At 46.4% G+C, this 26,800-nt stretch overlaps 1 protein-coding gene across 3 annotated transcripts in view; it reads right to left on the bottom strand.

Annotated features, from left to right (window-relative positions):
- NT5C3A (5'-nucleotidase, cytosolic IIIA) overlaps nt 1-26,800 on the bottom strand; it is a 79,685-nt gene that overhangs the window by 15,258 nt on the left and 37,627 nt on the right. Inside the window, exons 1-5 of one of the 3 annotated variants that reach the window (XM_036738783.1) lie at nt 21,265-21,390; nt 14,856-14,910; nt 2,479-2,577; nt 1,514-1,583; nt 838-884 (exon numbers count right to left, since the gene is read on the bottom strand). In XM_036738783.1, coding sequence (XP_036594678.1) covers nt 838-884; nt 1,514-1,583; nt 2,479-2,577; nt 14,856-14,891 — 252 coding nt within the window. In that variant the 5' untranslated portion in view covers nt 14,892-14,910; nt 21,265-21,390. Of the gene's footprint in view, nt 1-837; nt 885-1,513; nt 1,584-2,478; nt 2,578-14,855; nt 14,911-21,264; nt 21,391-26,800 lie in introns of those variants that run through there. The other 2 variants (XM_036738784.1, XM_036738782.1) reach the window with 2 other exon arrangements.

The raw sequence follows: 26,800 nt of genomic DNA, 5'->3' as shown, positions 1-26,800 counted from the left end.
TTTATTTGCTTTGTCATGAGTTTATACTAAAGAAAGCCACGTATATGAGGCAATCATACAAAGGTACTCTAAAACACGTATGGAAAATCGGATTATCCCATAAGCACAGAGAAGAACGCCACTTCCCAGCAAGTCCACCAGCTGAAGTGATCTGCCTGCAGGTTAAAAAGTGCCTACTATGTGCCAGGCACTCTGCTAAGTGGAGACCTGAGCTGATCGATACTTCAACGTGCTCTACTCCAAAGCGGCTTTCTTCCTTCATGTGAAGATTTTTACTTCAGCAGGTCATTTAAAAATCAAGTTATATAATTAAAAGACTTAGAATTTCATATAAAAACTTGGCTCAGATTTAGGTCTTGGGACTAGGTCTAAACTCACATGCCAACATGAGAGTGGAGACTTGAGGAGTTTTCTGGATACTTGAAGACAAGGGTTCTTACCTGGGGGTCTATTAACTTATTCTTTTTTTAAATTGATAACTTAGTTTTCTTGGTAATCCTCTGTAAGGTATTTTACACCTTCAAAAGCTGGTTTTGGAGAAGGTGCTGATGGGCTTCACCAAGTGCCAAAGGGGCTCATGAAGAGCCTCAAAGTCACCCAAATTCCAAATAGTGGCTTTTTTTTTTTGCAGGATATGTAGGCACAGATATACAATGGGTCTTTTCCATTTTTCCTGAAATTTGCCCTCATGGTTAACAAGCTCCTGGTAATGGTTTGTTATGGCAAAATGTGCTAAGAACTCAAAACAGGCTAAATGTATTAGAAATACAAATTACAGAAAAGCATCTACAGAAAGAAAACTACTTTGGTCTGACAATTGTCATGGACACCATTTACCTTCTTTCGACATTCATCTGTAACCAGTTTACAGTTGTCAATGACATCTAGAAAGAGAAAACCAAATGATTACCCAGCAGATTGCTAATCCTCCTGGCTTTGGGTCCAACGATATCTTTGACAAAGCTGAAATGCTCAAAGAAATCTTCTGCTTTGGCCCCATACCCAGTTGGGTACCATTACAACAGAAGCTTCCATTCAGCATTTCAGCTATGTACAACGGGAACTAATTATTTCCATTACGGAGCTCAATGGCCTTCAGCAGTCTTACAATCCATCATTATTAGTCCCATCACATCCTTCCTATTCCCTAACCTCCCACCCCCACCCCCGCCCCTACCCCCAACACTTTCAGTGAAAAAGGATAAATCAACATTGTATTTTAAACTTTGGATTTCCATCAATGTGCTTGTGTGTTTTGTTTCTGGAAAATGCAGGGGCAAAGGTCACCTATAGATGCCCCTTTTGGCCTAATTATACATGCAAATGGCCACTAAAATAATGAAGGAACAGTAATTGTCTCCTGTTATTATCAAAATATCCCAAAAGAAAGGAAAAAAAATCACCTTTCACACACACACACACACACGCCATGGTTTACTAATTTTGTACTGAAGTAAATTTTTACCTAGCCCGAGTATCTAAAGTTCTTTGAACATATGTACCCCAAACTTACTATGACATGTCGGGCATCTTTTTCCACCATAGGAAAATCTGCTTAATGTCATATCAAAGTCTGTAATTATCTGTAAGAGAAGGAGAATAAGAAAAAGCATTACCTACAATAAAAATCACGTCCTTTGCTCCCTCTCTCCAGACATTCCTAGAGCCCGTTCCCTGTGGAACAGAGAAGATGGCCATCCAAATCTTTGTGGAGGGCTTGGAAACGTGCTAATCTTGGTCTAAAGAGAATATAGGTGGGGATGTGAGGGGGAGACAGGACACAGAATGTTATTTGGGGTCCATGGCAGGCTCAGTCCCTAGTCTTATCAACAAGAATAGATAGAGATCAAGGTGGGGCACCCTGTTGCTAAACTGACCCCCTCCAAGAACTCAGTCTGGTAATGAAAACTTATCTGAAATGGGTTTTTTTTGTGGTGAGAGCTTTGCCTTTGAACAGTAAGAATCTAAATATATTAGTGGGAAAAGGCAGAATCATGACCCTGATGACAACAGGTCTAATGATACTTCAGACATTTGGTTGAAATAACTTAGTTATAAGTTTGAAGAAAAACGAGCACGTCCAGGCAGGTCAGGACTGTGTTTGTCTTCTACTTGTCCCTATTACAAAGGGCTGTCTCTGTTATGAAAACCACCAAGATGTGTTTTCATTCAAAGATGGAAAAAATGACTCAAAAACTTTGGAATGTGTCTTTTTATGAGCCCAGGAAAGAAAGAGCTTAATGACTGTCTTGGCAACTAGTTAATTTTACACCTTTGAGAGCAAAGACAAATTGAATTTCACATCTATTAATATTTTACTTTTGTTTCCCACTGAGTTCCCAATGAACTTTGGACCAACAGCAGATCTGTCTTTGGGATTCTCTGGGTGAAGAGCTGGTGGTTTAAATTTGTTTCTTATTCAACATTCAAATCACAAGGGTGATTAAACTCAAGATGATCATACCCTCCATGCCTCACCTGGAGTTTGGTGGCTCCTCCTTTAATAAGGCCGCAAAGGATCTCTTCCACTTTGGCTGGGTTCTTGATGTGAACAGTGCTTTTCTGGAATTCCGGCATCTGCATGGATAGGAAAGTGGACAATTAACAGATATGATTGTGCCTTGGAGTCTGGTTCTTTAATGTGGAGCAGAAGCTTGTGCTCTTCAGAGACAGAGCCAAGGGCTCATTTATTCACTTTCTTTCTCACTTAGTAAAATGACAACTTCATACGAGCGGCCATCCACCCAGGAAAAACCAAGCGGATGAAGAATGACTATTGGCCCAATTATGACATGCAGTCAGATGACCTAGAGAGCTTGTCCACCAGCATGCATATGTATGTGTACAGATACACATACACATGTATATTTGGGGGGTTCTTTCTTTCTTATCATTGAGCACACGTTATTTTAACGAGGCTATGAGCATTTTTTTCTTACACATGGGCCTTTTCTTCCTGTCATTAACCTCCCTGGGTTTAATCTCTCTGGGTCAAAGCTTCCTGTGAACCCATACTGGTGCTTAGTGATTACTTTACAAATTCTCGCACTTGATTCCTTTAATGACGAACGCTAGCGTTTTGCTGGGAATTGAAGTCAAGCTTGCTGGCCTCTACTTTGTAGACTCTCTTTTCTTTCCCTTTTGGAAAGCCAGGACATGCGCTTGTCTATAATTCTGTGGCATGCTTGTGCTGCAGAACTTTCCTGGGTTCTCCAGTGGGATGAAAGAGTTGGAGGGTGTTAACCGACTTTGTGGGTCCACACCAGGACCAAATGAGCCCATGTCTGTGTAAGCGCTTTGTAGCTACAGAAACGTCAGGTCCTCCATCTCTCCATTGGCCTCCTGCTCTGTCATGGCTGCCATTTTGTTTTCCTTATGCATCGACACCTTCACTCGGATTTGTGTTCCAGAGTCCTTACATGCCTGAGAGATGCATGTGATCTTCATTCACCCCAGATTTTCTGTCCTTGCTTCCCTTTTATACACAAACACTCCAATGAACTGGTGAGGCCTGCTGGCCCTCCCCAATGCAGATTTCAACCTACCCAGGCCAGCTCATGCCATGCGGCCCCTGCCCACACCCTCCCACAAGTTCATCACAGAGGGGGCACCCAGCACACTAGAGGCCTTTCTTCCTGAGACACCAGGACCTCAAACCCAAGGTTGTCACTCAGCTTGCTTCCTGGGCTGCCATCCCCTGCCTCTTCTTTCATTCTGGAGTGCTTCCCCCTCCCAGGGCTGATTTCCCTGCAGCATTTTAGGCTAGTTTTCTAAACTCTGAAAACTGTTCTTTCAAAACTCAGGACACGTCTCCCACCTTGCAGGTTCTTCCTCAGCCTGCCCATCACTGGCACCTTAGCACAATGGCCCTGCCTGCCGAGGTTCCCTCCATTTCAGCTTCCACAACATGGTCCACTTTGTTAGTAGAGGCAGGTCCAGAAGACCAGGCCCCTTTGACCTCTTTCTACCTCCTTGGGATGAAGTGATCACTAAAGCAAGTCAACAATCTATCCTTGGCTCTGCCTTTATCTGATAGCGGCTCTAGCTGATGTGCAGCTAGGCAATGACCCCATCATTACCACAGCAGGTTTGTGATGCTCCCCCAGCGCATCAGCCATGTCCCATCTTAAGCCTGAGAGGTCTGTGGCTGACTCCCACAGTATCACTCTCTGTCACACTCTCTATCTCAGGGAGATGGCTATAGAGCCAGTCTGCCAGGAACTCTGTCAGCAAGCACTCATTAAGTGCTTACTGTGTGCTAGGCACCATGCTGGGTCCTGAAAACATGCAGGAGGTACAGGCATATGTGTTCTTCACTGCTGACTCCTGAGTGAGGTGGACTCTTCCTTGGTCTTATTTCAGGTCTGAGTCATGCCCTACTGTGTCTCTGGGGCACCTATGAGGTCCCATTTTCAAACCGAGGAGCTCTTGCTTTCCCTCACCTTGTAGACCGTTCAGACTCGATTCCTTTGTGTAAGGAGGAAGGTTTTATTTCAGACTTCTCCCTGGAATTCTGAACCTGGGGGGACCCTGGCCCTCTGCTCTTGGTGGTAATTGGCTTAACCCATCCATGCAGGCTGCTTTCTGCTGTGCACCCAGAAAACCTATTTTTACCAGACCTTGGCAATTTTACCCTATTCCTCACAAGAGCCCATAACTTCCTATCCTAGATAGTATCTACCTGTTGGTAGATACCATGTTCTTAATGTTCTGGTCCCTTCCTGGAGCCTTCCTGTCTTTACCCCTCTGCCTTAGAGGGACATGAGATAAGACCACATCTCCTTGGCCCTCGAGGGTGGATTTTCTTAAGCAGCTTCCTAAGTGAAGCCACACCTTCCTGGTTTTTTTCTGGCTGTATCATTTTCCCCACACGAATCCTGAGAAGTGGGCAGGCTGTTGGGTTTGATAAGTCTCTGGAGGCTCTTACTTTACGAATCTGTCTGTTCCCAGAAATCAGCCCGCTTCCCCCACTCCCTGTGGCTCCTATCTGCCTGTTACCACTCAGCAAGGGACTGCCACTGCCCCTACTCCTTCACTTCTGACTAGTCCTGGATGCTCCGAGAGAGACACTCGCTTCTCCTCATTATTTCCTGAAGCAGTGAAACCACTTCCTCCACTCCCCTTTCCCCTCCCCCTGGGTTCCATCCCTGTTCCATGGCTCCAAAGGCTCCATTTCCTACACTCCTGTTCTTGGCCCATCTTTGTGGCTTCCCACCCCTGACAGAAGCTAACATTTTTCTCTGCCTCTCTACTATTTTGTGTCCTTTTTTTTCCCCTTTGAAGCAGTCCTTGTATTCTTTCAAGCAGAAATGTCGATGGGGGAGCCAAGGCAGACCCAACTTGCAAACCTGGCGACCCCCTGGAAACCTGTGCCTAGAACAGGCCTGGAAAGGAAACAGGCTGGCTCCTTACCCCTTGTGCTGCTCAGTGGGACATGCCTCCTTCCTTCTAGAGCTTGGCTCTTTGCCCATTCTGTGCCCCGAAGCCCTTGGGCAGACTGGCGGCCCCTACCTGCGAGCCCCTTCTCTGAATGAGGCCCTGACAAAGCAAGCCCATCATACTGAAATAGGCATTAAGACGTATAAAAAAAAGAATCCATGGACCCCTGGTTGAGAACCCCTGCCCTAGAGGAATAATGCACAGGCTGTCCCCCAAGGCTTAGCAGGCTGGCTAAAACTCTGGGGACGGCCAGTATGGTGCTTTGAAGGCTGCAGAATGCTGTAGGACATCCTTTCCTTCCAGCCTTTTGATGCCCTGCACCTGTAAGCAGCCAGGTGGAGAGAGTAGTGAGTACGTATTTGGAGTCAGTAAGAGCCGAGTTTGAATCTGCCCCTGACACTTACTAGCTGTAGGGCCCTGGGCAAGTCACTGAATACCTCTAGGGCTTGATTTCCTCCTAGGTAAATTGGGGACAATAATGCATCTCTCCCCAAAGGTTTGTTGTGGGGATTGAGATAAAATCTGCAAAGCAGCGAGGTAGTGCACAGGATAGGGACACTCCAGATCTGAAATTGGGAAGACCAGAGTTCAAATCCACTAGCTGGACCTCCCTGGGTCTTGGTTTTCTCATGGGCAAAATAATAATAATAATGATGATGATACCTCTCTCCCAGGGTTATTATGAGGATCCAATGGGATCACCTTGGTGGAGTATTTCGCAAACATCTCTAAATGGGAGCTGCCATTACCAAGACTATCAACTCCATTTTTCAGACGAGGAAACTTAAGCTCAGAGAGTCAGGGCCTGGCCCAGGGTCCCAGAGCCAGTGAGTATTGGAGGGGTTTTGGACCCAGCGCCCCCCTCCGCCTGACATCCTCAGGTCTGTCCTGTTGTTCCATCACCTGCTGCCACATACAGAAGGGGGTGGATGGACTCTGGGGATGAGGGGACTGACAAAGGTCTGGAAGAGCAGCATCAGGAGGAATGTTCCCGAACACTATTCAAAGCTTATGAAAGCCGCTACTGAATTCTGCTCTCCAGGCAAGACTCTGTTAACCAAGGCTCTGCACGCCCCTCGAATTGCTGAGAGACAGAAGTGAAAAAACAAAAGGAATAGGAATCTATCCTGTCTTTCAGGAGCAGCAGGGAAGGTGCCACTCTCTTGACTGCTACAAGAAAAGTCACGCTCGCCCTCTGCTGAGAGCAAGCTGGGACTGGGAGCATTGGCTGGCTTTGGAGGGGAGTGCCAGATGGCCCCCTGACCCCTGGTGCTGGGGGCCGGCCCGCCGACGGCTCCCTCAAACAGCTTCCTGGGCCTCAGCTGGATGCGGGCTGATTAGAACCACAGCAGGGCCGTGGGGGAGCTCAGAGATGGAGGAGGCAGAGAGGGGGCTCCAGCCTCTTCTGCTGTCAACAGCCGACAGCCATTTTTGGGAGCAGTCCTCGAATTTGGCTCATTTTAAAGCAACCAGACCAATTTATCTCTTCCTCCAGTCAAGCTTGGCAGGTGCTTAATAACCGGCCGGTGCCTTGGGCAATATCTATCTGGTGGTATAGACAGCAACAGCACCAGGAAGGATGGACTTCACTTACAGTCTAATCAAGAAGCCTTCTATTCTGTATCATCTACGCTGAATCAATCCTGGGGCAGGCTTCTTGACATTTTAAAGCTGAGGCTCAGGCTGCAGAAGGGGGAAAAACAAATGAAAGCTTGCCTTGGATCCTCCGAGGAGGCTGGCTTCGGCTGGCCTAGTGGGCTAAGATAATCAGTTTTTTTATCATCGCTGTTATAAATCACAGGGGCAAAGGGCATGAGCCAGGCCTGGGGGGTGCTGAATCACAGGCTATGACTTCCAAACTTTTATAACCCTGCATTAACTCACAGAAGGGCCGCAAGGAAATGGACCAGCCAGCTGTCAAGAGGAAAGAAACAATGGTGAGGTGAACAGGGCTAGAGGAAAGAAACACTCTTCCCCCCTTTCATGGAGGGTGGGAGGAAAGGGAAAAAGCCCTGGCCTTGGCTTCGTATCCCAAGGCTCGTCCCTTAGAACCTGGGCTATACTGGGCTGTAAAGTATGGGCTATAATTTCCCTGACCCTCAGCTTCCCCATCTGTAAAATGAGAGGCTTGGACGAGATGGCCTCTGGAGCCTGTGATAAGGAGGCCATTCTTCCGGAAACAGCGAGGTGGTGCAGCGGGAAGGAAGATCGAGGTTCAAATACCACCTCATCCACTTACTGGAGGGGTTACCCTTGGCAAATCACTTAACCTCTGCCTCAGACTCCTCAACTATAAGATAGGGATTACAAAAGCACCTATCTCCCAGCGTTGTTATGAGGTTAAAACGAGATTATCTATGTAAAGTGCTTTGCAAGCTTTAAAAACATTACAGAAATGCTGATTATTAGTATTCACTTATTATTATAACACTTTTGGAGGATGCAGGATGCAGGTTATCAGGCACTGAACTGCACATTATCCTACTGTCTCCCTTTTACTGTACAAAGCATCATATCCCAGGCCTCTGCAGCAGAGCAAGAAGGATTCTGGGAAGCTTATTTGGGGGCAAGATTATGGGGCTCAAGGTTTGGAGTGGGGCCAAGCTGAAAGGTGTAATCCAAGGGTATAAGCTGGGTTGTGCCAAAGGGCACTGGAACTTGCCCAAAGCAGACACAGGGTGTGTCCACACCGCCAGAGTTCACTCCCTAAATTCCTTCTTTCTGATTACTTCCTCTCCCCATTCTCACACACACCAATACACGTGCTCATTGAGCCCGTAAAATTGCACAAGGAAGAAAGTCATTCTCCACATTTGCCTGGGACTTCAAGGGAAATTTTCAAAAAGTTTTCCATTTTACATATAAGAGAAAGCAGTTAAATTTTTTTCCATCACTTTTGGAATAAACGAATAAATGTGGATAAACTCAGAGTCACAGGACCTGAGTTCCAATCTCATCTTTGTCGATGGTTCTCCGTGGGGCCTCAGCTGAGTCCCTTGGCCTAGGTGACCTCTGAGACTGTCCCTTCTGGCTTTATCCTCAGAGACCTATAACCTGGATGGAGGCCACTTACTGGCCAATGTACATTGGGCATACTGGCCACTGGCCATAGTTACTGGGACACAAAGAAAAAAGCCCAACACACTTTTACACTCACTCATACACACACATACATTGATTAGTCCATATTAATATGGACTAAATGACTAATATAAATATGATATCAACATATTATCAACAATATCAATATAGAAATCAACATAATAATAACCAATGTCAACAATATAAAAATGTTGTAGAGAAATTATTGTCAGTTATTTTCCCATAATTGTAATTCTATAACTGGGCACCATTAAGGTCATTTTGAAGATACCAGAGTATTTACAGCTGATTCGGTTTCCTCATCTATAAAATGGAATAACAGCACCGGCCTCAGAGGATTATTGTATCAGACAAGACAAGCGATGTAAAGTGCTTCGCAGGCTTTAAGATGCCAGATAAACTGTTATCGGTAGGATTCTTTTTCTGTCAACTTTCTGTGTTTAGTCAGTTAACGGTGATCCACAGTGATGCTTCTCCTTATTCCTTATGGGAAAAGAGACCCCAAAGTAATCCAGTATCTTGAATGCTCAAAGAAAATGCCCACGATATAGAAATATATGTGTATGGATTTACATACTATAAGTAACAGAAACATACACACGTACATACACACAGGTTCAAGGGTTCTGGTTAACATGCAGACCTTTAGCTTCTTTCCTTCATTCATCACAAATCCCATTTCCCAATGCCCTGTTCCCAGTCTTGCCTTGTGGTCACCTTCATGTTTCGATGTTTGCTGACGTGACTGGAGAATCTTGCTGAGTTCTTTGTTCAATTTCTCTACGTCTTTCCCTTTTGTACCAGATGTGGACAGACATGCTTTCTGCTGTAATTTTCATGGAGGTCCCCTGGTCTACCCTCCTCATGAGCTCTGAAAAAGTGTCTATTTGCCCTCAAGGAGCTTATATTCTGTTCAGGGAGACAACATGTACATAAGTAAACAAAAGTCAATCTTTTTTTGGGCAGGGGGAGGCACTAGCAGCTGGGGTGAGATAACAGGTGACATTTAATTTTGAAGGAAAGAGGGATCTTAAGAGGCTTTAGCATCTCCTACAAAGCAGTTTGTCTGGTCTGTAGACTGTATGAAGAGTCATGTATGAGAAATGGCAAAAGAGTCTGAAGTCAAGCTGCCAAGGACTTTAAATGCCCCAAAGAAAGACTCCTACTTGATTCTAGAGGTCACAGGGAGCCCCTGGAGTTGACTGAGCAGAGGGATGCTATGGTTCAACCAGTGCTTTAGGTAGATCCCTTTGACAAGTAAGTAGAGATTGGAGGGGTAGGGACACCATTTAGGGGACTTTTGAAATATTCCAGGAAAGAGGTGACAACTGTCTGAATTAGTGCAGAGCAGAAGACAAATTCAAGAGGTGTTATGGAAGCAGGACTGGTTGTCTATGTGGGATGAGGGACCCAGGGGACTGGGAGGATGCTGCTGCCCCCCAAAGAAAAAGTCTGGCCCTTAGGAAGAGGAGGGCTTTGGAGACGCAGAGTGAGGGATGCCTGGGGGAAATCCGATTCTTAATGTCCCAAGGGAAGCTGGTGATGTGTGACTGGTACACAGGAAAGAAACAAAGGCAAACAAAATATGGATCGAAGAGGTATCTGGAGAGATGGTGATGAGCCTCACGGAAGCACTGACATCATTCAGGAGTATCAGGAGAGAAAAGTGTCCAGATCAAGTGTGGGAAGATAGCCCAAGGTAGGTGTGGGGTCAGACAGGGGAAGAGAGGGCTGAGTTAGGAAAACCCAGAGAGGAGAGAATGTCCAGGAGGAGAGGAAGGTCAATAGAGCCTGGTGTTACAGAGAGGTCAAGAAGGATGAAAATGAGGATTCAGAGCCAGAAAGGGATGCTACCGAGTCCACCCCTGCCATTTTACAGATGCGGAAACTGAGGCTGGAAGAGCTAAATAACTTATCCAGGATCACACAACTAGTATCTGAGGCAAGACTGGAAGTCAGGTGTTCCTGACTCCCACCCTATGGTGAGCTTGAGAGAAGGGCATTAGATCTGGTTGTTAATGAGAGACTACAAAACATTGTGTCTATCTATTTGGATTTACAGGATGTGCTCATCTCTATGAGCTCTCTAACGAAGAGAAAACAATCCTTCCATAGGATTTTAAAGGATAAAATCCCAAAAAAGAATCATTGGGATAATTCTCCACCAAAGATTGAAATGGGTACAAGGTAAACCTGAACCATGGATTTCCTGTAAACAGTTCAGCTGGAGCCCTGTGGGAAAACTCATTCCCTTGTTCCAGGAAACAAGACACGTCTCAGCTAATTTCACTAATGTATCGGTACAAAGCAGAGGCCGGGTGCCCAGCATCTGGCTAAAGCTACATGAGAAATCTCAAGCATATTCCCCTAAAGGAAGACACACAGGCTGCCTCACATGCACAGGGAGATAACCACCTAGAAAATGATCCATCTTCACAAGGTTATTCCAGCCATTTTGCATAGATCTCTTCCTCAGGTCTCTCCTCAGAGCTATCAAAAGCCAGTTTTTGATCTCAGCTCAGTTTTTCCCCTGTTGCCCACCGTGCATAATTGGGCTGTCTCTTTATGACTATGATTCAGTTCCTCTGTCAATTGATATGTGCTCAGTGAACGAGAATATTTAATGCCATCTTAAGAAAAACATAATTGGGAAAACCAATCTGCTAAAAATTATACACAGCCATGCATTAAAAAACAGATTTCATTTTTAATCATCTCTGGCTAAATGAGTGGGGCAGGCATGGAAATTTTCAAGTGCTTCTGTCTGGGGAATCTCACCCTCCCTTTTCAAATGTTCTTGAAGGAGAGGTAGAAATGTCTTCCCATCCCTACTTACAGATTTCTGTTTTGTTTTAGGAGATTCACGTTATTTTGTTCTATAAACTAATGAACCCTATAGACATAACTTCGGGAGCCTCTCTTGAGGATGTCACTGACAATGATTTCTCACGCCAGACAGTCCTTGTTTAAAGGGAGCCTGCTGGGACTTCCCTGTTCCCTTCTGTGGTTAGGCCTCCCACCTTCCTTCTCCCTCCAGGCGCACTAGGGAGGGCTGACAACTAACTGGAACAGAGTGAAAATCAGGGAAAAGACACCAGAGAAGTTCTGGCAGGGGGCAGACAGGTGGGAACACAGGGAGACCTGGGCACAGAAGGAAGATTCTCAAAGTTCTGTCTTGATTTGGGATGAGACCAAAAGACCGCAGAGTCTTAGAGGCTTATCCTTGCCTCCTCAAAGACACTGCGTGGGCTGGTGTCTGTCTCACTGTAAGGCCGGGAAGATTTGTGAGTAGTCATGGGGAGTTGGGGGGAGAGAAGGGCTCACTGGGCAAGCACAGGACTTGGGGCTGGGCTGGGGGCTTACGTTCAGGGCCTTAAGTAGTTTGGTTTTCCTGTTGGTCTCTGGGGCTAATGCCTACCCAATGAGAGGTCTTAAGTTTGGCCTTCTTCCGACCAATACAACTTTATTTCTCCTACAATTAAATATTATGATCTATCTTGTGATGGCAAGTCTTAGGATATGGGGGTGTGTGTGCCTACATTTCTATAGACTTCCTGGGCAGGGCCCATGAGCCAAGGGAGCCAAAGGGCTACATTGTGGGGGCTGGTCCAGATTATCTATCACTAAGGCACATATTGAGAGGCAGTGTGGGTGTAGTGGGAAGTGTACTACGTTTAGAGTCAAGATCAGGGTTCATTGACTGCCTGGGTAACCTTGGACAAAGCAGTACTTCTCTCTGGCTTCAGTTTCCTCATTTGTAAAATGAGGTGATGGGGTTGGAGGGCCTCAAATGTCCCCCCCCCCCACCTCTCTATCTGGCATTACTGTCCTGCCAGGCACTGGGGCCCAAGGGGGAGCGGCTTGTCAGGATGGGGCCTGGGCCACCTCAGGCAGGTTACCTCCCTTCCCTGGGTCACAGGGAGGAAGGGAGGCAATGAGCCTGGATGGTGTCTGAGGTCCTTCCAGATCCAGGGATGCTGATGCTGAGAAGAGTCCTCAGACTGGAATCTGGGGGCATCGGAGGCCCAGGGATGTCGGGATCTACCCAGGGGGACACCAGAGAAATGCCTGTGATGAAGCTGGCCTGGGGAGTCTCCTGAAGTCTCACTGCCCCCCAACCTCTGGAACCTGGAGAAGGTGGCATGAGGAAGGTGGTCCTCAAATAGCCTGCCACAGCTAGGTCTTTTCCTAGGGTAGGAAGGGAGCTCTAGAACTCCCATGGCAAAATGACTGCAGTGGGGGAACAGCCCTTTTCTTCCCTGACATGTTTGTGTCACCAGAGTACAGGCACAGACCTTGTGCTCCCAGCCCCACTGGCCCAGCAAAGTGCTCCCTCTGGGGCCACCATGGTCCTGGAGGCGCTGCCTTCAGGCAGATTATAAGCTGCCAGGGGGCAGGGCCTTCTTGGCTTTTGTATCCATCTCCCTACTTTCTTCATTCACTCATAGATTCTCAGGCTATGTCTGAGACAGACTGATGGACAGAACTGTCTCTTGGGGGATTCTCCATAGGAATTCCCATTATCCTCAGTTAATTAAGTGGGGATGCTCAGAGCAGAGCAGGAGTGGGCTGCTGGCACTCCCAGCTGGGCCTGTCCTAAAGCACTAATTTCCTTTGTGCTTTTGGAGGTTTGGGTAAAAGCCTTGGCTCCCCACGGACTTAGTGCTTGGAGGCTCAGGCTGCAGAGACCTAGAGACTTGGGCCCCAGATGTCACCATATTGAGAACAGGTGGGACACAGGCCTAGACCCAGTGACAGCTTCAGCACACTCCCAAACAACTGCAAAAAACAAAAACCACACTGCCGGTTGTCAGGGGCCTTGAGACAGGGTAGAGAATCCCTGCACAATCTGACCCTGGAAGAACCAAATCTTGCTTCTTCTCCCTCCACGGCATTTCTCCCAGCCCTCCCCTCTCTCTCCTCATACAACTGACCCCCAGCTCGGGCCTTTGTGTCCTCCTTACTGGTCTCCCTGCCTCAAGACTCTCCCCCTGCCACCCAGCTTCCACAAGACCACAAAGGATGACCAGGTCACTCTCCTACTCAAGAAACTCTGTGGCTACCTAGTACTGACTCCAGGATGAAATACAGACTCCTCAGTTTAGTTTTAAAGCCCTTTGCAATCTGGCTGAGGCTACCCTGACAGCCTCATTGTACACCCCGCCCCCTTCCTGCCCTCCTTGGTTCATTCATTCCTGCCCTCCATGGTCCAGCCACACTGACTGTCTTGCTCCTCATATGTGGCACAAAGCTCAGCAGGAGCATCGTCCGGAGCAGCTGTCCCAGACTTCCCCAGTGGCCAGTGCCCTCTGCCTCCTCACTTACCCCATGCTAGATATGGGCCTCCCTACCCTATGGGTCAGCCAGTTGAACTCCCTCATTTTCCAGGTGAGGAACTGAGGCTTGATGGATGAAGAGCCTTGTCACACCAGTGGCAAGAGCCTAATTCTGACTCCGAAACTGGGGTACAAAGCAGCTGTGTGGCACCATGGTTACAGCACCGGGCCTGGAGTCAGGAAGACTTAAGTTCAAATACAGCCCCAGATACTTACTAGCTTTGTGACCTCAGGCCAGTCACTTAATTTCCACCTGCCTCAGTTTCCTCAACTGTAAAATGGGGATCACAACAGCACCTACCTCCCAGGGCTGTTGTGAGGATCAGAGAGACAAAGGTTGTAAAGCTTAGCACCAAGCAGGTGCTTAATAAATGCTTGTTCCCTCTCCCCTGCCCAAGCACATTCTCTACTCAACCACCTACAGACTGAAATATCAAAAAAGGAAAAACAAAGAGAAACCTGCCAAGGCCAGAAATGGAGTAGAGATTGAGGGGAGACAGGGGTTAAGGGGAGACTCTGAAGCCCAGGCCACTGTTGCTGTCAACATCTGGTTTTAGCACTTTTTTGGGTTGGTGGGAGTGGGAAGCTTTATATTATATTTAAATAGTTAAGAGACCCTCTAAAACATTGTAGGAAACTGTGATACTTAGAAGACAGGAAGTGGTTTCATTCTAAGACAGTATTTTAAATCAAAGGCACAAGAGAGAACTTTACATTTGCATTAGAACTGAGAAGGTTTGCACACAGCTGTCGAACAAAGGCCAGAAGCCAAGTCTTACCCAGCCACCAATGATGGCATCTGGCTGCCGGCTGCTGGCCGGGCATCTCGGTTTCTATAGGAAAGGATGGAAAGTAGAAGGGAAGTAGTCTGGATAAATGTGTATAAAGTTTAACTCTCATGATCAATTTTCCTTTGAAGTTAAAAGCGAGAAGGCTCCAGAACAGACAAATGGAACTGGAAATGTTTCAGATACCCACCATTTTCACAAGTATGTCGTACTCTTGGTTATTCATGTCTCAGCTATCCGACCTTCTGGATTATTTCAGGTGATAAATCATGGCAAAAGAGAAAAAAAGAAAAAAGTATGTGTGATACACTTAGGCTTCAGGCTCCTCCTTCACACTTGATATGCATCTTAAGATTGGCTTCTTTGGTCCTACCAGCATGCACCTTGTTCCTACCTAAGATGTGTCGAGGTTTTACTATAGACAGCCCAAACTGGAGGTCAGATATTTTTGGCTGGCTTTAGTAGAGACATAAGGAGGCCTGCTCGAGAGGAGTCAGCATGTAAATACATGGAAGAGAAAAAGTAGGGTAAACCACACACTGATTATAATTAGTCTTTGGAAATGAAAACTTCCTATACTCTAGAAATTACCGTACTAGAAATACAGATATGATGTTCTGTGCCTTCATCTGTTTCATTTTGGAAAAGAAGATTTTTGTATTGTTTGTTGTCTATGAAAGGAAACTTTTTTCCCTCCAGTACAGCTCATAGGGAAATAGGTGAATTTGCTTCAGTTCTGGATTGATTTCAGCCTACTTCGTTTTTAGATTTAGCCTACTTTGTAAAAACAGTCATATCAGAGAGGTGAAAAGGAAGAACCATGTCATATCTCGGTTAAAAGTCACCCTTGGGTAATCACTATCTTATTTGTGATTTAAATGAATTTCAGCAGACTTGACCTTTTCAAGGCTGTGATATGACATGACTCCTTGGGTGAAGAGATGGAAACAATCCCTACGGAAATAGGGCGGAGGAAAGAAATCCAGGAGAACTCACCATCCCTAACAATAAACAAGTCAGGAAGCTACCCAGGTTAGGCACCTATTCTAGGGCATTACCAAGTAAACTTGGCTTGGTCTGATTTCCCTGGGATGAATTCTCTCTTAGACTGGAAGCTTCTTGGGGGCAGGGCTGCTGACGTATAAGTTTTTACATTTCTAGGCATGATATCTTGAACACAGTAATTCAAACCTTTATGTTTGTAAAGGTTGAATCGAATATTTCCTTCCTGGTTTCTCTGAATAATGTCAACATTCCTTGTATTCTAGACTTCAGTCTTTGTGGCCTGGATTGGGAAGCTGCCACCAAGCGTTGGGAAGGATTCTGGGACTGTGGGGAAGAGCTGGGCCAAGGATATTCTGTTCATAACCATAGGAACACGGTCAGAATCCAGCTCCATAAAAATTCATTGATTATTTACTATGGGCAGGGCAGGATGCGGGGGCGCCCCTGGGGTACAAAGGCAGATGTGACAAGGACCAATCTCAAGGAACTTAGGATCTCCTGGTGGGTGTGGCAGGCACAGAACTAATGAAAAGGGTGAACAGGGCAGAAGTGGGCAGAGCATCATGGGCAGAAAGGAAGCCAGGGGGAGGTGCCTGTGCCTCACCCTGGGAGTCGGGCCTGGGGAGGGAGGAGAGAGAGGCCAGAACAGCCCTTCTTATGTTGGTGTGACGTCTGACATTTTGGGCATCTGGGGCTCTGTGGGATGAGTGGTCCTTTCGCAGGTTGGTCAGCTTTTCTTGCTGTAGGACTCTTGTCCATGGCTTTCTCTGTTGCCTAACTGGTGGTACTCACACATCCCTTCCTACATTCCTCTTCCTTGTTTTCCTTCAAACTCCCCTCGAATCCTACCTTCTGCAGGGAGGCCAGGGAATGTGTCTTTGCCTTTCTTCGTATCCCCAGCACTGAGCACAGTGCTTGGCACATTGACTGTGTGACTATAGATCACATATTGGAGTCCTTTTTAAAAAAACTATATTCAGGGTACTCTTGTACATTTGGCCTGTCTATCTCCTCTACCACTTTCCCAGGGTCCTTGTGGGCTTGTGCTGCTTAGACCAAGCCCTGAAACTCTACAGTGTCCTCTCTGACATCCATAACTACCATCAAGTGTTTGTCCTAACTAAATACACGAAGAAAGGAAACTGGATAAATTAACAATAACGATGTTAGCTAACATTTATAGAGGGCCTCCTTTGTGCCTGGTATTGGGCTATGTGCTTAGAGAACGTCTGCTGTCTAGACTATGACACGCAGCTGAAGGGACTGCTAACAGAGGTCATCGATCTACCGTCCACAGACCTTGGACAGAAACCACAAATGGACAGTGCGCTGGGCCGAGAACTGAAACCAAAAAAGGAGAGAGGTCTAGATCATTTTGGGGGAACTGGAAGTCCTCTGGGGTCTCTCCCGTGGAACAAAGGCTTATCTATGAATAATCTCAGCATTCTGCCAGTGATGACGTCTTGGGGTGAGTCACTGAATACAGTGGCTTCTAAAAACCAGCACTGAGGACAGTCCAAAGGCCAAGAGAGATGGCCCGGTGGGCCTAAACAGTTCTAGCTGGCATATCGCAAATCAGGAATTAAGGAGTAGTATAACTGTCAGAGAACTGGATGACTTGGAAAAAAGGTGGGCTGGTCGTGAGGTAAGAGAAAGGGACAATTGGTGGATGGGCCAGTGGGTGGCCCATGAGTATTGACAAAATGTCAAACGAACAGGAGGAAAGCTCCCAGAAAGTGAGGTGGACCTTCTGTGGCAAACTCACAGGAGGACTAAAGTGAGAGGCTGCCAACAATAAGGAGCAAGATGCATCGTGGGAAGGAATGTCCAAGCTGACAGCATTACCAGTCTACTGGGTCACCTGAGTTACCCTTTTGGGTGCCCTAGAAACGTGAGTCATTCCTCAGGCTCAGAAGGTTGAACCCATTTCCTTTTCTGATATCTTTGGTGATAGTCAGATGTAGCCCCCAACTTTACATCTGTGTGTGGCCTGGCCCTCATGAGCCTGCCTTCTGGTGCCCTCCAAACCTAGGCTGCCCCACCTGGCTCAGGGCAAGGTCTCCCTTCTTAGGCTTACATTTTCTCTTTCTGACTCTGGGTTCTTCCCAGATCTCATGATCCTGTGACCTCCTCTCTTACGGCTCCAGCCCAGCTCCCATTTAGAAAACACGCAATAGCTACGCCTTCTAAAGTCTTTGCCTCAGGGTCCAATCCCCTTCCTATGTCCTTGTGACAAGTCATGGCCCAAGCTCAGACCCTTTCCACCTAAACCATTAAAAAGCCTAACCCAACAGTAACTAGATCTGATGCACGGGTGTGGGGGACAGTCACTGTGGCCTTGTCTCCTGGACCCTTCCCTCCATAGTCCAAAAGGTCACCTCTCCTTAGAGCAGTTCTGGGGTGGCCTTCTAGACACTTCTTGGGGAACCTGTGACACAGGCAATAACTTGTACATCTGCAAAACTGATGCTTACTACCTGACGCTTTCCTCTGAGGACTGATGTTTGCAATGGGGTTCAGGCTTTTCAGAAGGCATTAATTATATACCATTTTTATTAAAATCAACGGAGATAATATATGCAAGGTGCTTTGAAAATCTGAAGCTATTATCAGTTGTCTGAAAAGGGAAGAACAATATAGAAATGTCTGGGCAGGGGAACCTAGAAAGACAATTTTCCTGTCCTGTCAAATAAATGTTGAAATGTGTGGCTCCAAGATTCCAATGCCTAACATGGTTAGGACTCCTGATCCCTCAGGGGTACTCACTATTAAAGATCGAGGGAGAACTAGGTTTTTGTTTGTTTGTTTGTTTTTTACCAGACCTGCCTGACAAAGAAAATCCCTTTACCAATACAGATAGCTGGACATTTGTCTGCAACTTAAGAGTGTTATCTGGGGCATTGAAAATGATTTGCCCAGGGTCACACAGCTAGGGCAGATCAGAGGTGGGGCTTCTTTTCTCCTAAGCCAGTTCAATCCCCTGTGCCACACTGCCTCTCCTGGATTTTTTTTTTTAAATTAGAGTTCTCAGTAGCTTGCTTAAGGCTCACTTTTAAACTCTGCCTAATAAAAATAACTTCACACCTTAATACAAATTTCAACTAATTCAGTGATCCCTCATGATTTCACAGGACGATAACGATTTCTCCTGATTCGAAGGTAACACCCCATGTTGACCAAACCTGATTCCATCATTCTCATGGGTCAGTATTATTATGTAAGCATAGAAGTGTCAGAGATAGTGGCATAAATGTCAAGCCTTTTGGCATGAACCTGAAAGAGGCCACAGAAAATCAGGGCAGTGTATTTTTAAACTGATGGCCTTGTAAATCTACATGGCTTGACATATACAATCCTGGCTTTCTATGCCAATTGTCGTTCTGTCACCTGTTACAGATGCTCCAGTGATGTTGGAAAGCCAGCCCAGGCCGAGAAGCTGAAGGCCAGGCTAGAAATGAGAGTTCTTGGAACTTTCTGAAATCTCTTTCAAATACAACTTTGTGATTGTTGTTATCTGTAACACAAGGTTTTGAAGACCCTAGAATGTTGACATGTGGAAAACTGATCTTTTGAAATGGATGTAAATTACCTTGTGAGCTTGTGGTCTGTGCCAACATCACTGGAGAGAACCAGACTATCAGACTGAAGTAAGAGGTAAGAACCCCCATATAGAAATTGGGTCAAAATGGTCAATCGTTGAGGTTTTTACTGAAAGCTTTTTGCTTTAGGATAACTAGGACTTGATAACATACCATTTATAAAACCCTTGATGAAAATTTACTTTATACACAAACTTTTTAGTGGCTTCTTATAATGAAAAATATACTTGAATGTTTGAAATTCAAAGGAATCAAATGACTTCTGAAATGATGTTTGCTCTTTCTGCCTTAAAAAAATACCTATGTTTAAAACAGAATCTCTCTCTTGGCATCCAAGTTAATTAATTGCTTAATTACACAGGTCTCCTTTCATAAATAATTCTAGAAATTTCTACTAGAATCAACATCCAGTTTGAAACCTAAAAAACATGCAAATGATATCTCATATTACAATAAACCTTTAGGAATACTACTAAAACTTAAGCAGACCCAAGAGTTTTAATATTTTCATTGATTCAAAACCTTATAAAACCAGCCCCTAGAATAGCTTTTAAAAGTTTCATCTTGTTTTAAGGAACATATTTCCAGGTCTTTTCTTGGTAGGTCAGAGCACTGGATTGTGGGCTACAATGGTTTCTCTGGGGTAATGAAAGTAAATACTCTTTACTTGAGCATGAATTTCAACAGCAGGAACATGACATCAAACTAAGAACATGAAACCCCAAACTGAAAGTACCCTGTAGTATGCTGTGTCCCAGGCACCACCACCAGACTCAGACATGTAAAAGAAAATTCAAATGCTAGTAGAACAAAACAGCAATTGAGAGCCAATTTCTTCAATATTCCAAGTCAGCCTTTCCACTAGAACTTCACAGATCTCAATAGAAACTTGGCATTCATAGTGCTGGATAAGGCTTTGGTGACCATCCAGCCTAAGCCTGTCACTTTACAGCCAGGCAAGACGAGGCACAGGGCTGTTGTAACTTGCACAGGCAACCTTATGGAGAGTTGGGTCACTTTTGCTTATTTTTTTTTCAAGGAATACATAAGGCTACCACACTAGGCTGTTGTAATCTTGATGAGTTAACTTCCTGGAAGCAGTAACTTTGACTGAACTTGGGTGCTGAACGTAAGAGCTCCCGGAGCTCCGTCCTTGATCTTGTCCTGGGCTAGCAATTTGGATCCACAGATAGAAGAGCTTAAGCTACAGCTTATACATACAGATGGTCAACAACATCCAAGCCAGCCACCAGAGACAAATGGCTTCATCCTCTGACCCTTTCCTGCCTTTCGAACTCTACAGGTAAATGTATACAAAAGGAAACCAAGGCGTACACTTTGCAGCAGACCAGAGCTTCTCCACTGTTGCTAAATAACACAGTGAAGCCCCAAAGCAACATAGTGTTTCAGGCTGTTGCTTTCATGTATATCTTAAGCTGCTAATTTACTAAGAAAGACTTATAGAAGTTTTACTGTTAAGAACAAATCACTTATAACAGCACACCAGAATATCTTTACCAGTTTAATTCCATTCTAGGCTACTTCATTTTTGATAATAAGCTAAACATGGCTCACTTGTCTATACTGGCCATCCAAAATGGTTTCTAAACCCGGGCACACACCTGAATCTACAAACTGATTTACAGAGTAAGTGAACATACATGACATTGATTCACGTGAGATGTATGTCTTCTTCTTGGATACCATATATAACACTTTGCTTTTGGCTAATAAGTAGGACAGCAAAGAGAAAGCTTTTGAGATCAGCCTCTAGTACTTGAACTGTCTCTTTTTACATATGTCCCCTTTTTTAAGTCACAGGGATCACAAGTGCTGTACTGGATCCTGCCGGTTCTAGCTGCTTTGGATTCTGAAAGTTCTGCCAGGCTGTCTAACTCTCCAGGGGAGCACCCCCAAATCCAGCAGGGAGCCGTGCTCCCAACACAAAGTTAGGCTAAAGAAGCACATCTGTTTACATGAATCAGACACACTTACCAGTGAAGTTTGCCGGAGGAGCTAGGGCAGTAAAAGAAAATTCTTCCTGCCTGCGAATGACTAATATAGACAGCCCAAGGTGCAACTGAAGGCGGTCCCAAAGGGCCTGACTAATCCCTGTGCAAAACAAACAGTCCTGGGCCACACGTAGTCAGCAACGTTTGCACTTTGCTGTGCTCAGAGAGGGAGCTGCCTCCTCTGGCTGGGAGGGAGCATTTGCTCCACCAGCAAGGAGTCTGGGCAGAAAGATGCAAACTTGGACTCGTAGGCCATGGGAAATGGACTCTACATAGCAAAAAAGTTTCCTTGGTTTACTGATCAGACAAAAACATGACGGGAATTATTGCATTACCAACGTTATACTGTTTGGAAAGAAAAGATGTTGAAAGTATTTGCATCACTTAAAGAACGCCAGCCGTGTTTTGCTATAAATAGTAATGTTGCAATAAACTGATACTTATGTGTCAGGAGATAAGGGTGGATATGTGCTCTCTCTCCCTCCCCCAGTTTTATCACCAGGGGCACTGCCAAGCTAAATTTCTGTAAACGGTATTTTCTATTAGCCTTTCGTCCGGGGTGGGGGGGGAATCTAGCCCAACCACTTTTTCAGCCGTCAAAGGCCACAAGCATACTCGTTTACGTTGAATGTCTGAATGAACCACACATCGCTGAATTATGCTATAGTTTTCATTTATAGAATGTTTATAACAATGCTACAGTGTAACATCTGGCTGTTGGCATGCATTTTCCCAAGTGAGAACAGATACAGCTGAATCTCCGATGCTCCTGGTTGGCTGGGACCTTTTGGGGTCGAGTCCAGCCCATACCTCAAGCATGAGTCCCCTGGACAACACTGAGTCAATGACACGATGCAGACTCCACTGGGCCACTGGGCCATCACTGGTGGGAGGGAGTGCCCTGCCGTTCCTGGAGTGCTCTAATTGCTCATTAGGCCTTCTAAATATCAAACCCACTTCTTCCTGGAGGTAGCCTCCACACCCAATTCTTCCCAAAGTGGTCCAACCAGGGCAGACCTGATCGCGCCTCTACTTTGATCTGTTGTAATTTGTATGAGACCCAGAGTGAGAAGGAAGAGCTATCACACTGCAATACGAATATTATCTTGTTTGATCCTAACACCCTGGGAGGTGAGTGCTATCGTGGCGCCCGTATTAGAGCCACAGAAACTGAGGCAGACAGAAATTAAGTATCTGAAGAAGGATTTGGGCGCCCCCCCCACCGACTCCAAGTCCAGCACTTCTAGATAGGCTCAGGCACAGGGACAGAGATAGAGACTGGACTCCTTGGGACAGGGAATTGCCAGAGGAGGAAAGTCCTTCCATCAACCGCAGGTCAGCACCTTCACTGACCCCAAAGTACTGGAAGGTTAAGACTTGTCTGGAGTCACACGGCCACTGTCAGAAGCTGCACTTGACGCGGAGGCTACCTTTTACTACCATGTGTGTCTCTCCCCGCAACCCACAGAAAGTTAAAAGAAAAGGCCTTCCATATGCAAAATTATTCACTGTGGCATTTTTTTTGTGGCCATAAAGAACTGGAAACAAAGTGGGGGCCAACCAGCAGGGAACTGCTTCATGAATATAACGTAGGATTACTGTGCTGTAAGAAATGACAAAGACGAGAGATCTGGAGAAACTTGGGAAGACTCATGCCCAATGAACTGATGAAGGTTGGAGGACATTCGGTCAGGAGAAGGAGGAACACAATGTCCAAGAGGATGCAGAGGCAGACAACCATACAAAGCCCGAGCCCTGCTGCACCGGCTGATCCTGGCTCTGGGAGGCCAAGAATGAGTCACACTCCCCACCTGTTGGCAAAGTGTGACCCTGTGGGGGCAGAAAGGCATGGCCAGGGTATGCTCTGACAAGCCAGGGCTTGTACTGGGGGTCCTGCACGAGCATCTGGGTGGCAAAGGGGATGTCTAAAGACCAAACCAAAAGGAAAATACAGAGATGAGCAGACGGAAGTTCAGGAGGGATGGGCAAACAAGGCAGTTTTGTTACTATCGTGCTATGGTTTGTGAAGCCTTGAAAAAAGCAAACTATGTAATACAAATTGACAGTTCCATTGACAATCCTTTTTCTATCCTTTGTGTGCTGAAATCATGTTTGTGAAGTTCATAATTAAAAAATAGTTTAAATATGTAAAAATGAAGAAGGTGCCTAGAGTTTGGCCTAAGAAGGTTATAGGCCTACTCACTGTATTGGATCCTGGACAGACCCTGGATAAGAATGAGGGCAGTCAGAGGAAGACAACATACATGAGGAAGGCCTTGAGATTGTGCCAAATGAAGATCAGCTGAAGAGCTGGGGGATATTTAGCCTGAGGTGGTAAATGCTCACTGTTTTCAGGTAAATGGCGGCCTATCACACACAAGATAGACTAGGCTTGTTCATTTGCGCGCCAAAGGAAAGAACTGGAAGTTGCTGAGGACATTTCAGGAAATGAGAGCCATCCAAAAGTGGGGCAGATCACCTTGATTTCCCATTTACTCAGGCCAAGACTGGCAGAGTGCTCTGGGGTCTGGGTGGAGCTGTATTGTGGGTTCGATGACCCTGAGGCCCCTCCCACTCTTGGGGTCTGTGCTTCTGGTTTCCAGTCCCTTCCCTGATGGCTCCTCCTTGTCTAGACATGCTCTGGTTTCCAACTAGGTAGGAAGTATTCGTTGCACCCAGGGATGTGAGCACCAAGATGAAGTTGTCCTTGTCCATAAGGAGTCTGTATTCTTATGGGGGGTGTTGCTGGTGGAATACAGCCTAGCCACATGCCCGTCTCACGTGAAGAGGTGCCCTTTCTCCTTTCCAAGGTCAACAACCCCTCAACACGTACCTTTGATCCCATCCGATGCCGTCTTCTCCAGCAGATGGATCACCCCCACTGTCCTGCACAATTTAACTTTCAGTCTCTCCCTGGCCACAACTGTTTCCCTGTCACCTGCAGACATGCCCACACCCCACAACCTTACACTTGATGCCTACCATCCCTGCCTGCTCTCCTTCCCTTCTCAGACACACTCCTTGAAAAAGCCTCTATGTTCAGTGTCTCGATTTCCTCTGCTGTGAAGTGTCAGCAGCCAGCCTTCTGACTTGCTTATTTTGCCAACTCTCTTCTCCAAAGTAATCTCTGAATTCTTCTTCTCGATCTCTCTGCAGGCTGTGACACTACTGGCTGCCCTCTTGTCCTGAATATTCTCCCCTTTCTAGGCTTTCTGGATGCTGCTCTCTCCTGGTTCTCTTCTTGCCCATCTGATGGCTTCTTCTCAATCTTCATCTTGGTCATACCCCTAACTCTGGGGCTCCCCCAAGCTCTTCTGTCTTCATACTATCATCTGGTGATCTCCTCAGCTTCCATGGACTCTATCCTCCATCATCTCCTGGCAGATGATGCCAAGACCTGTATATCCAGCCCTCACCTCTCTCCTGACCTCCAGTCTGACTTTGGGGCATCTCACAGACATCTGAAGCAAAATGTGTTCAAGTATGACCTCGTTATCTTTCTCCTCAAAGCCTCTCCCTCCCTAACTTCAAGGGTACCACCTTATTCCCAGTCATCCAGGCTTACACCTTGGGTCACAACCCCATATCCCACCTGGTGCCACGTCCTGTAGACTCTACCTCCCTGGCCTCTCTTTCATCTCCCTTCTGCAGGCCCTCATCCGCTCACACCTGACCCACAGCCGCAGCCTCCCTGTTGGTCTTCTGGCCTCGTCTCTAATTGCTCCTATCCATCCGCTGCTCAGCTGCCAAACTGACATTCCTAAGGCACAGATCTGGCCAGGGCATCACCCTAGTCAATAAACTCCAAAGGCAGCCATTTCCTCCAGCCCTTTGTAAGCCAGACCCTCCAGAGGCCTCTCTGAGGTTTCTCACACACAACCATCTCCCCACTGCCTCCAGACCTTTTCACTGTTTGCCCCCATGCCCGCAATGCTCTCCCTCCTCTCTTCCACCTCTTGGCTTCCTCTAAGACTTAGCTCAAGTTCCACCTTGTGCAGGAGCTCATTTCCCAGGCGCCCCCGCCCCCAAACTGCCTTCCATGTTATTTCGTTGCTACCTAGTTATTTACACGCTATTCCCCCACCTCGGATTGGGAGCTCTTTTCTTTTCTTTATTTTTTTTTGTTTAATATTTTTGGTTTTCAACATTAATTTGCACAAGATTTTGAGTTCCAAATTTTCTCCCCATTTCTCCCCTCCCCCACCCTGAGATGGCATGTATTTCGATCACCCCTTTCCCCAGCGTGCCCTCCCTTCTATCACCTCACCCCACCTCCCATCCTCTTTCCCCTTACTTTCTGGTAGGGCCAGACAGATTTTTACATGGGAATGGGAGCTGTCTTAAGGAAGGTACTGGGTTTTTGCCTTCCTTGGTTTCCTAAGCAATTTGCATAGTGCCTTTTCCATAGTAAGCATTTAATAGATGCTTGTTGACTGACTGCCTGACAGTCACCAAAGCCAAACCAAGGTTAACTGGAAGAAGGAAGGAGCCCAGAAAACAGGGGTGGGGTTAGTCAGGGAGGCATCAGAGAATAACAGGTGGCCGAGAGCTGAGTGAAGGAAGGAAGGAGGCCCAGGATCTGAAAGGTTCTGAAATCAGGAAATGAAGAGGGAACACATTCCAGGTATTCGGGCTGGCTTGTGCAACCAGAGGCGGAATGCGAAGTATGGGGAACAACCAGGAGTCATCTCTGAAAGGAGGGGCGGTAGCTAGGTGTCACTGGCTCCCAGAAGTCCAGGGTGGGGGGATCCTGTCAGGGCACTGAAGGTCTGTACGGGCTTCTCCCGAGCCAGGCTCTGGGCTGACTGCTGGGATGGCCTTGACCTTTGGCAGGAGAGGGGCCATGGAAGGGGGAGGGGGCTGGCCTGTCTATGGAGGCAGGAAGGGCAGAAGCTGGAATCGTAGGGTTAAGATTCTGGACAAATGCCATGGCTGCCCTAGGGCAAAAGGAGGCTGGGACTGGAATGAATTTCACTCTTTGCTTAGGGCTTCAGCCAAAAAGCGGTAAGCTTGTGGTAATGGGATTTCAATGCTCCCCTGGGTCTAACACAGCCCAGGGCCTCTCCCTCGACACTGCCCCCCCCCCACCTCTTCTAGGAAGACTAACAGTCTTGGAATGGTCCAAGTAGTAGTTAATTTATATAGTGCCTTTTATGTTTGCCAAGTGTTTCACATATATTGTCTCCTACGATCCTCAAAGTAAGCCTGGGAGGTAGATACTATCACCCCATTTTACAGAAGAGGAAGTTAAGGGGCAGAGTGGTTAATTGGCTCACTCAGGGCCACCCAGCTACATGTGAGGCAGAATTCAAACTTAGTTCTTCCTAACTACAAATTCAATGCTTTAGTTCACAACACTATTGACATTTATGCACTTGACCCAAGTTCAAATCCAGTCTCAGACCCTTACTAGTGGTGGGACCCTGGACAAGCCACTTCCCTTCTGCCAGCTTCAGTTTCCCCATCTATAAATGGGGATGATAATTCATGTCTCCTTCACAGGGCTGCTGTGCGGACCG

This window comes from Trichosurus vulpecula, chromosome 9 (assembly GCF_011100635.1).
Source record: "Trichosurus vulpecula isolate mTriVul1 chromosome 9, mTriVul1.pri, whole genome shotgun sequence".
Classification (NCBI taxonomy): Eukaryota; Metazoa; Chordata; class Mammalia; order Diprotodontia; family Phalangeridae; genus Trichosurus; species Trichosurus vulpecula.
The sequence above is the reverse complement of the archived record's forward strand: the minus strand, read 5'-3'. Positions and strand labels throughout refer to the sequence as shown.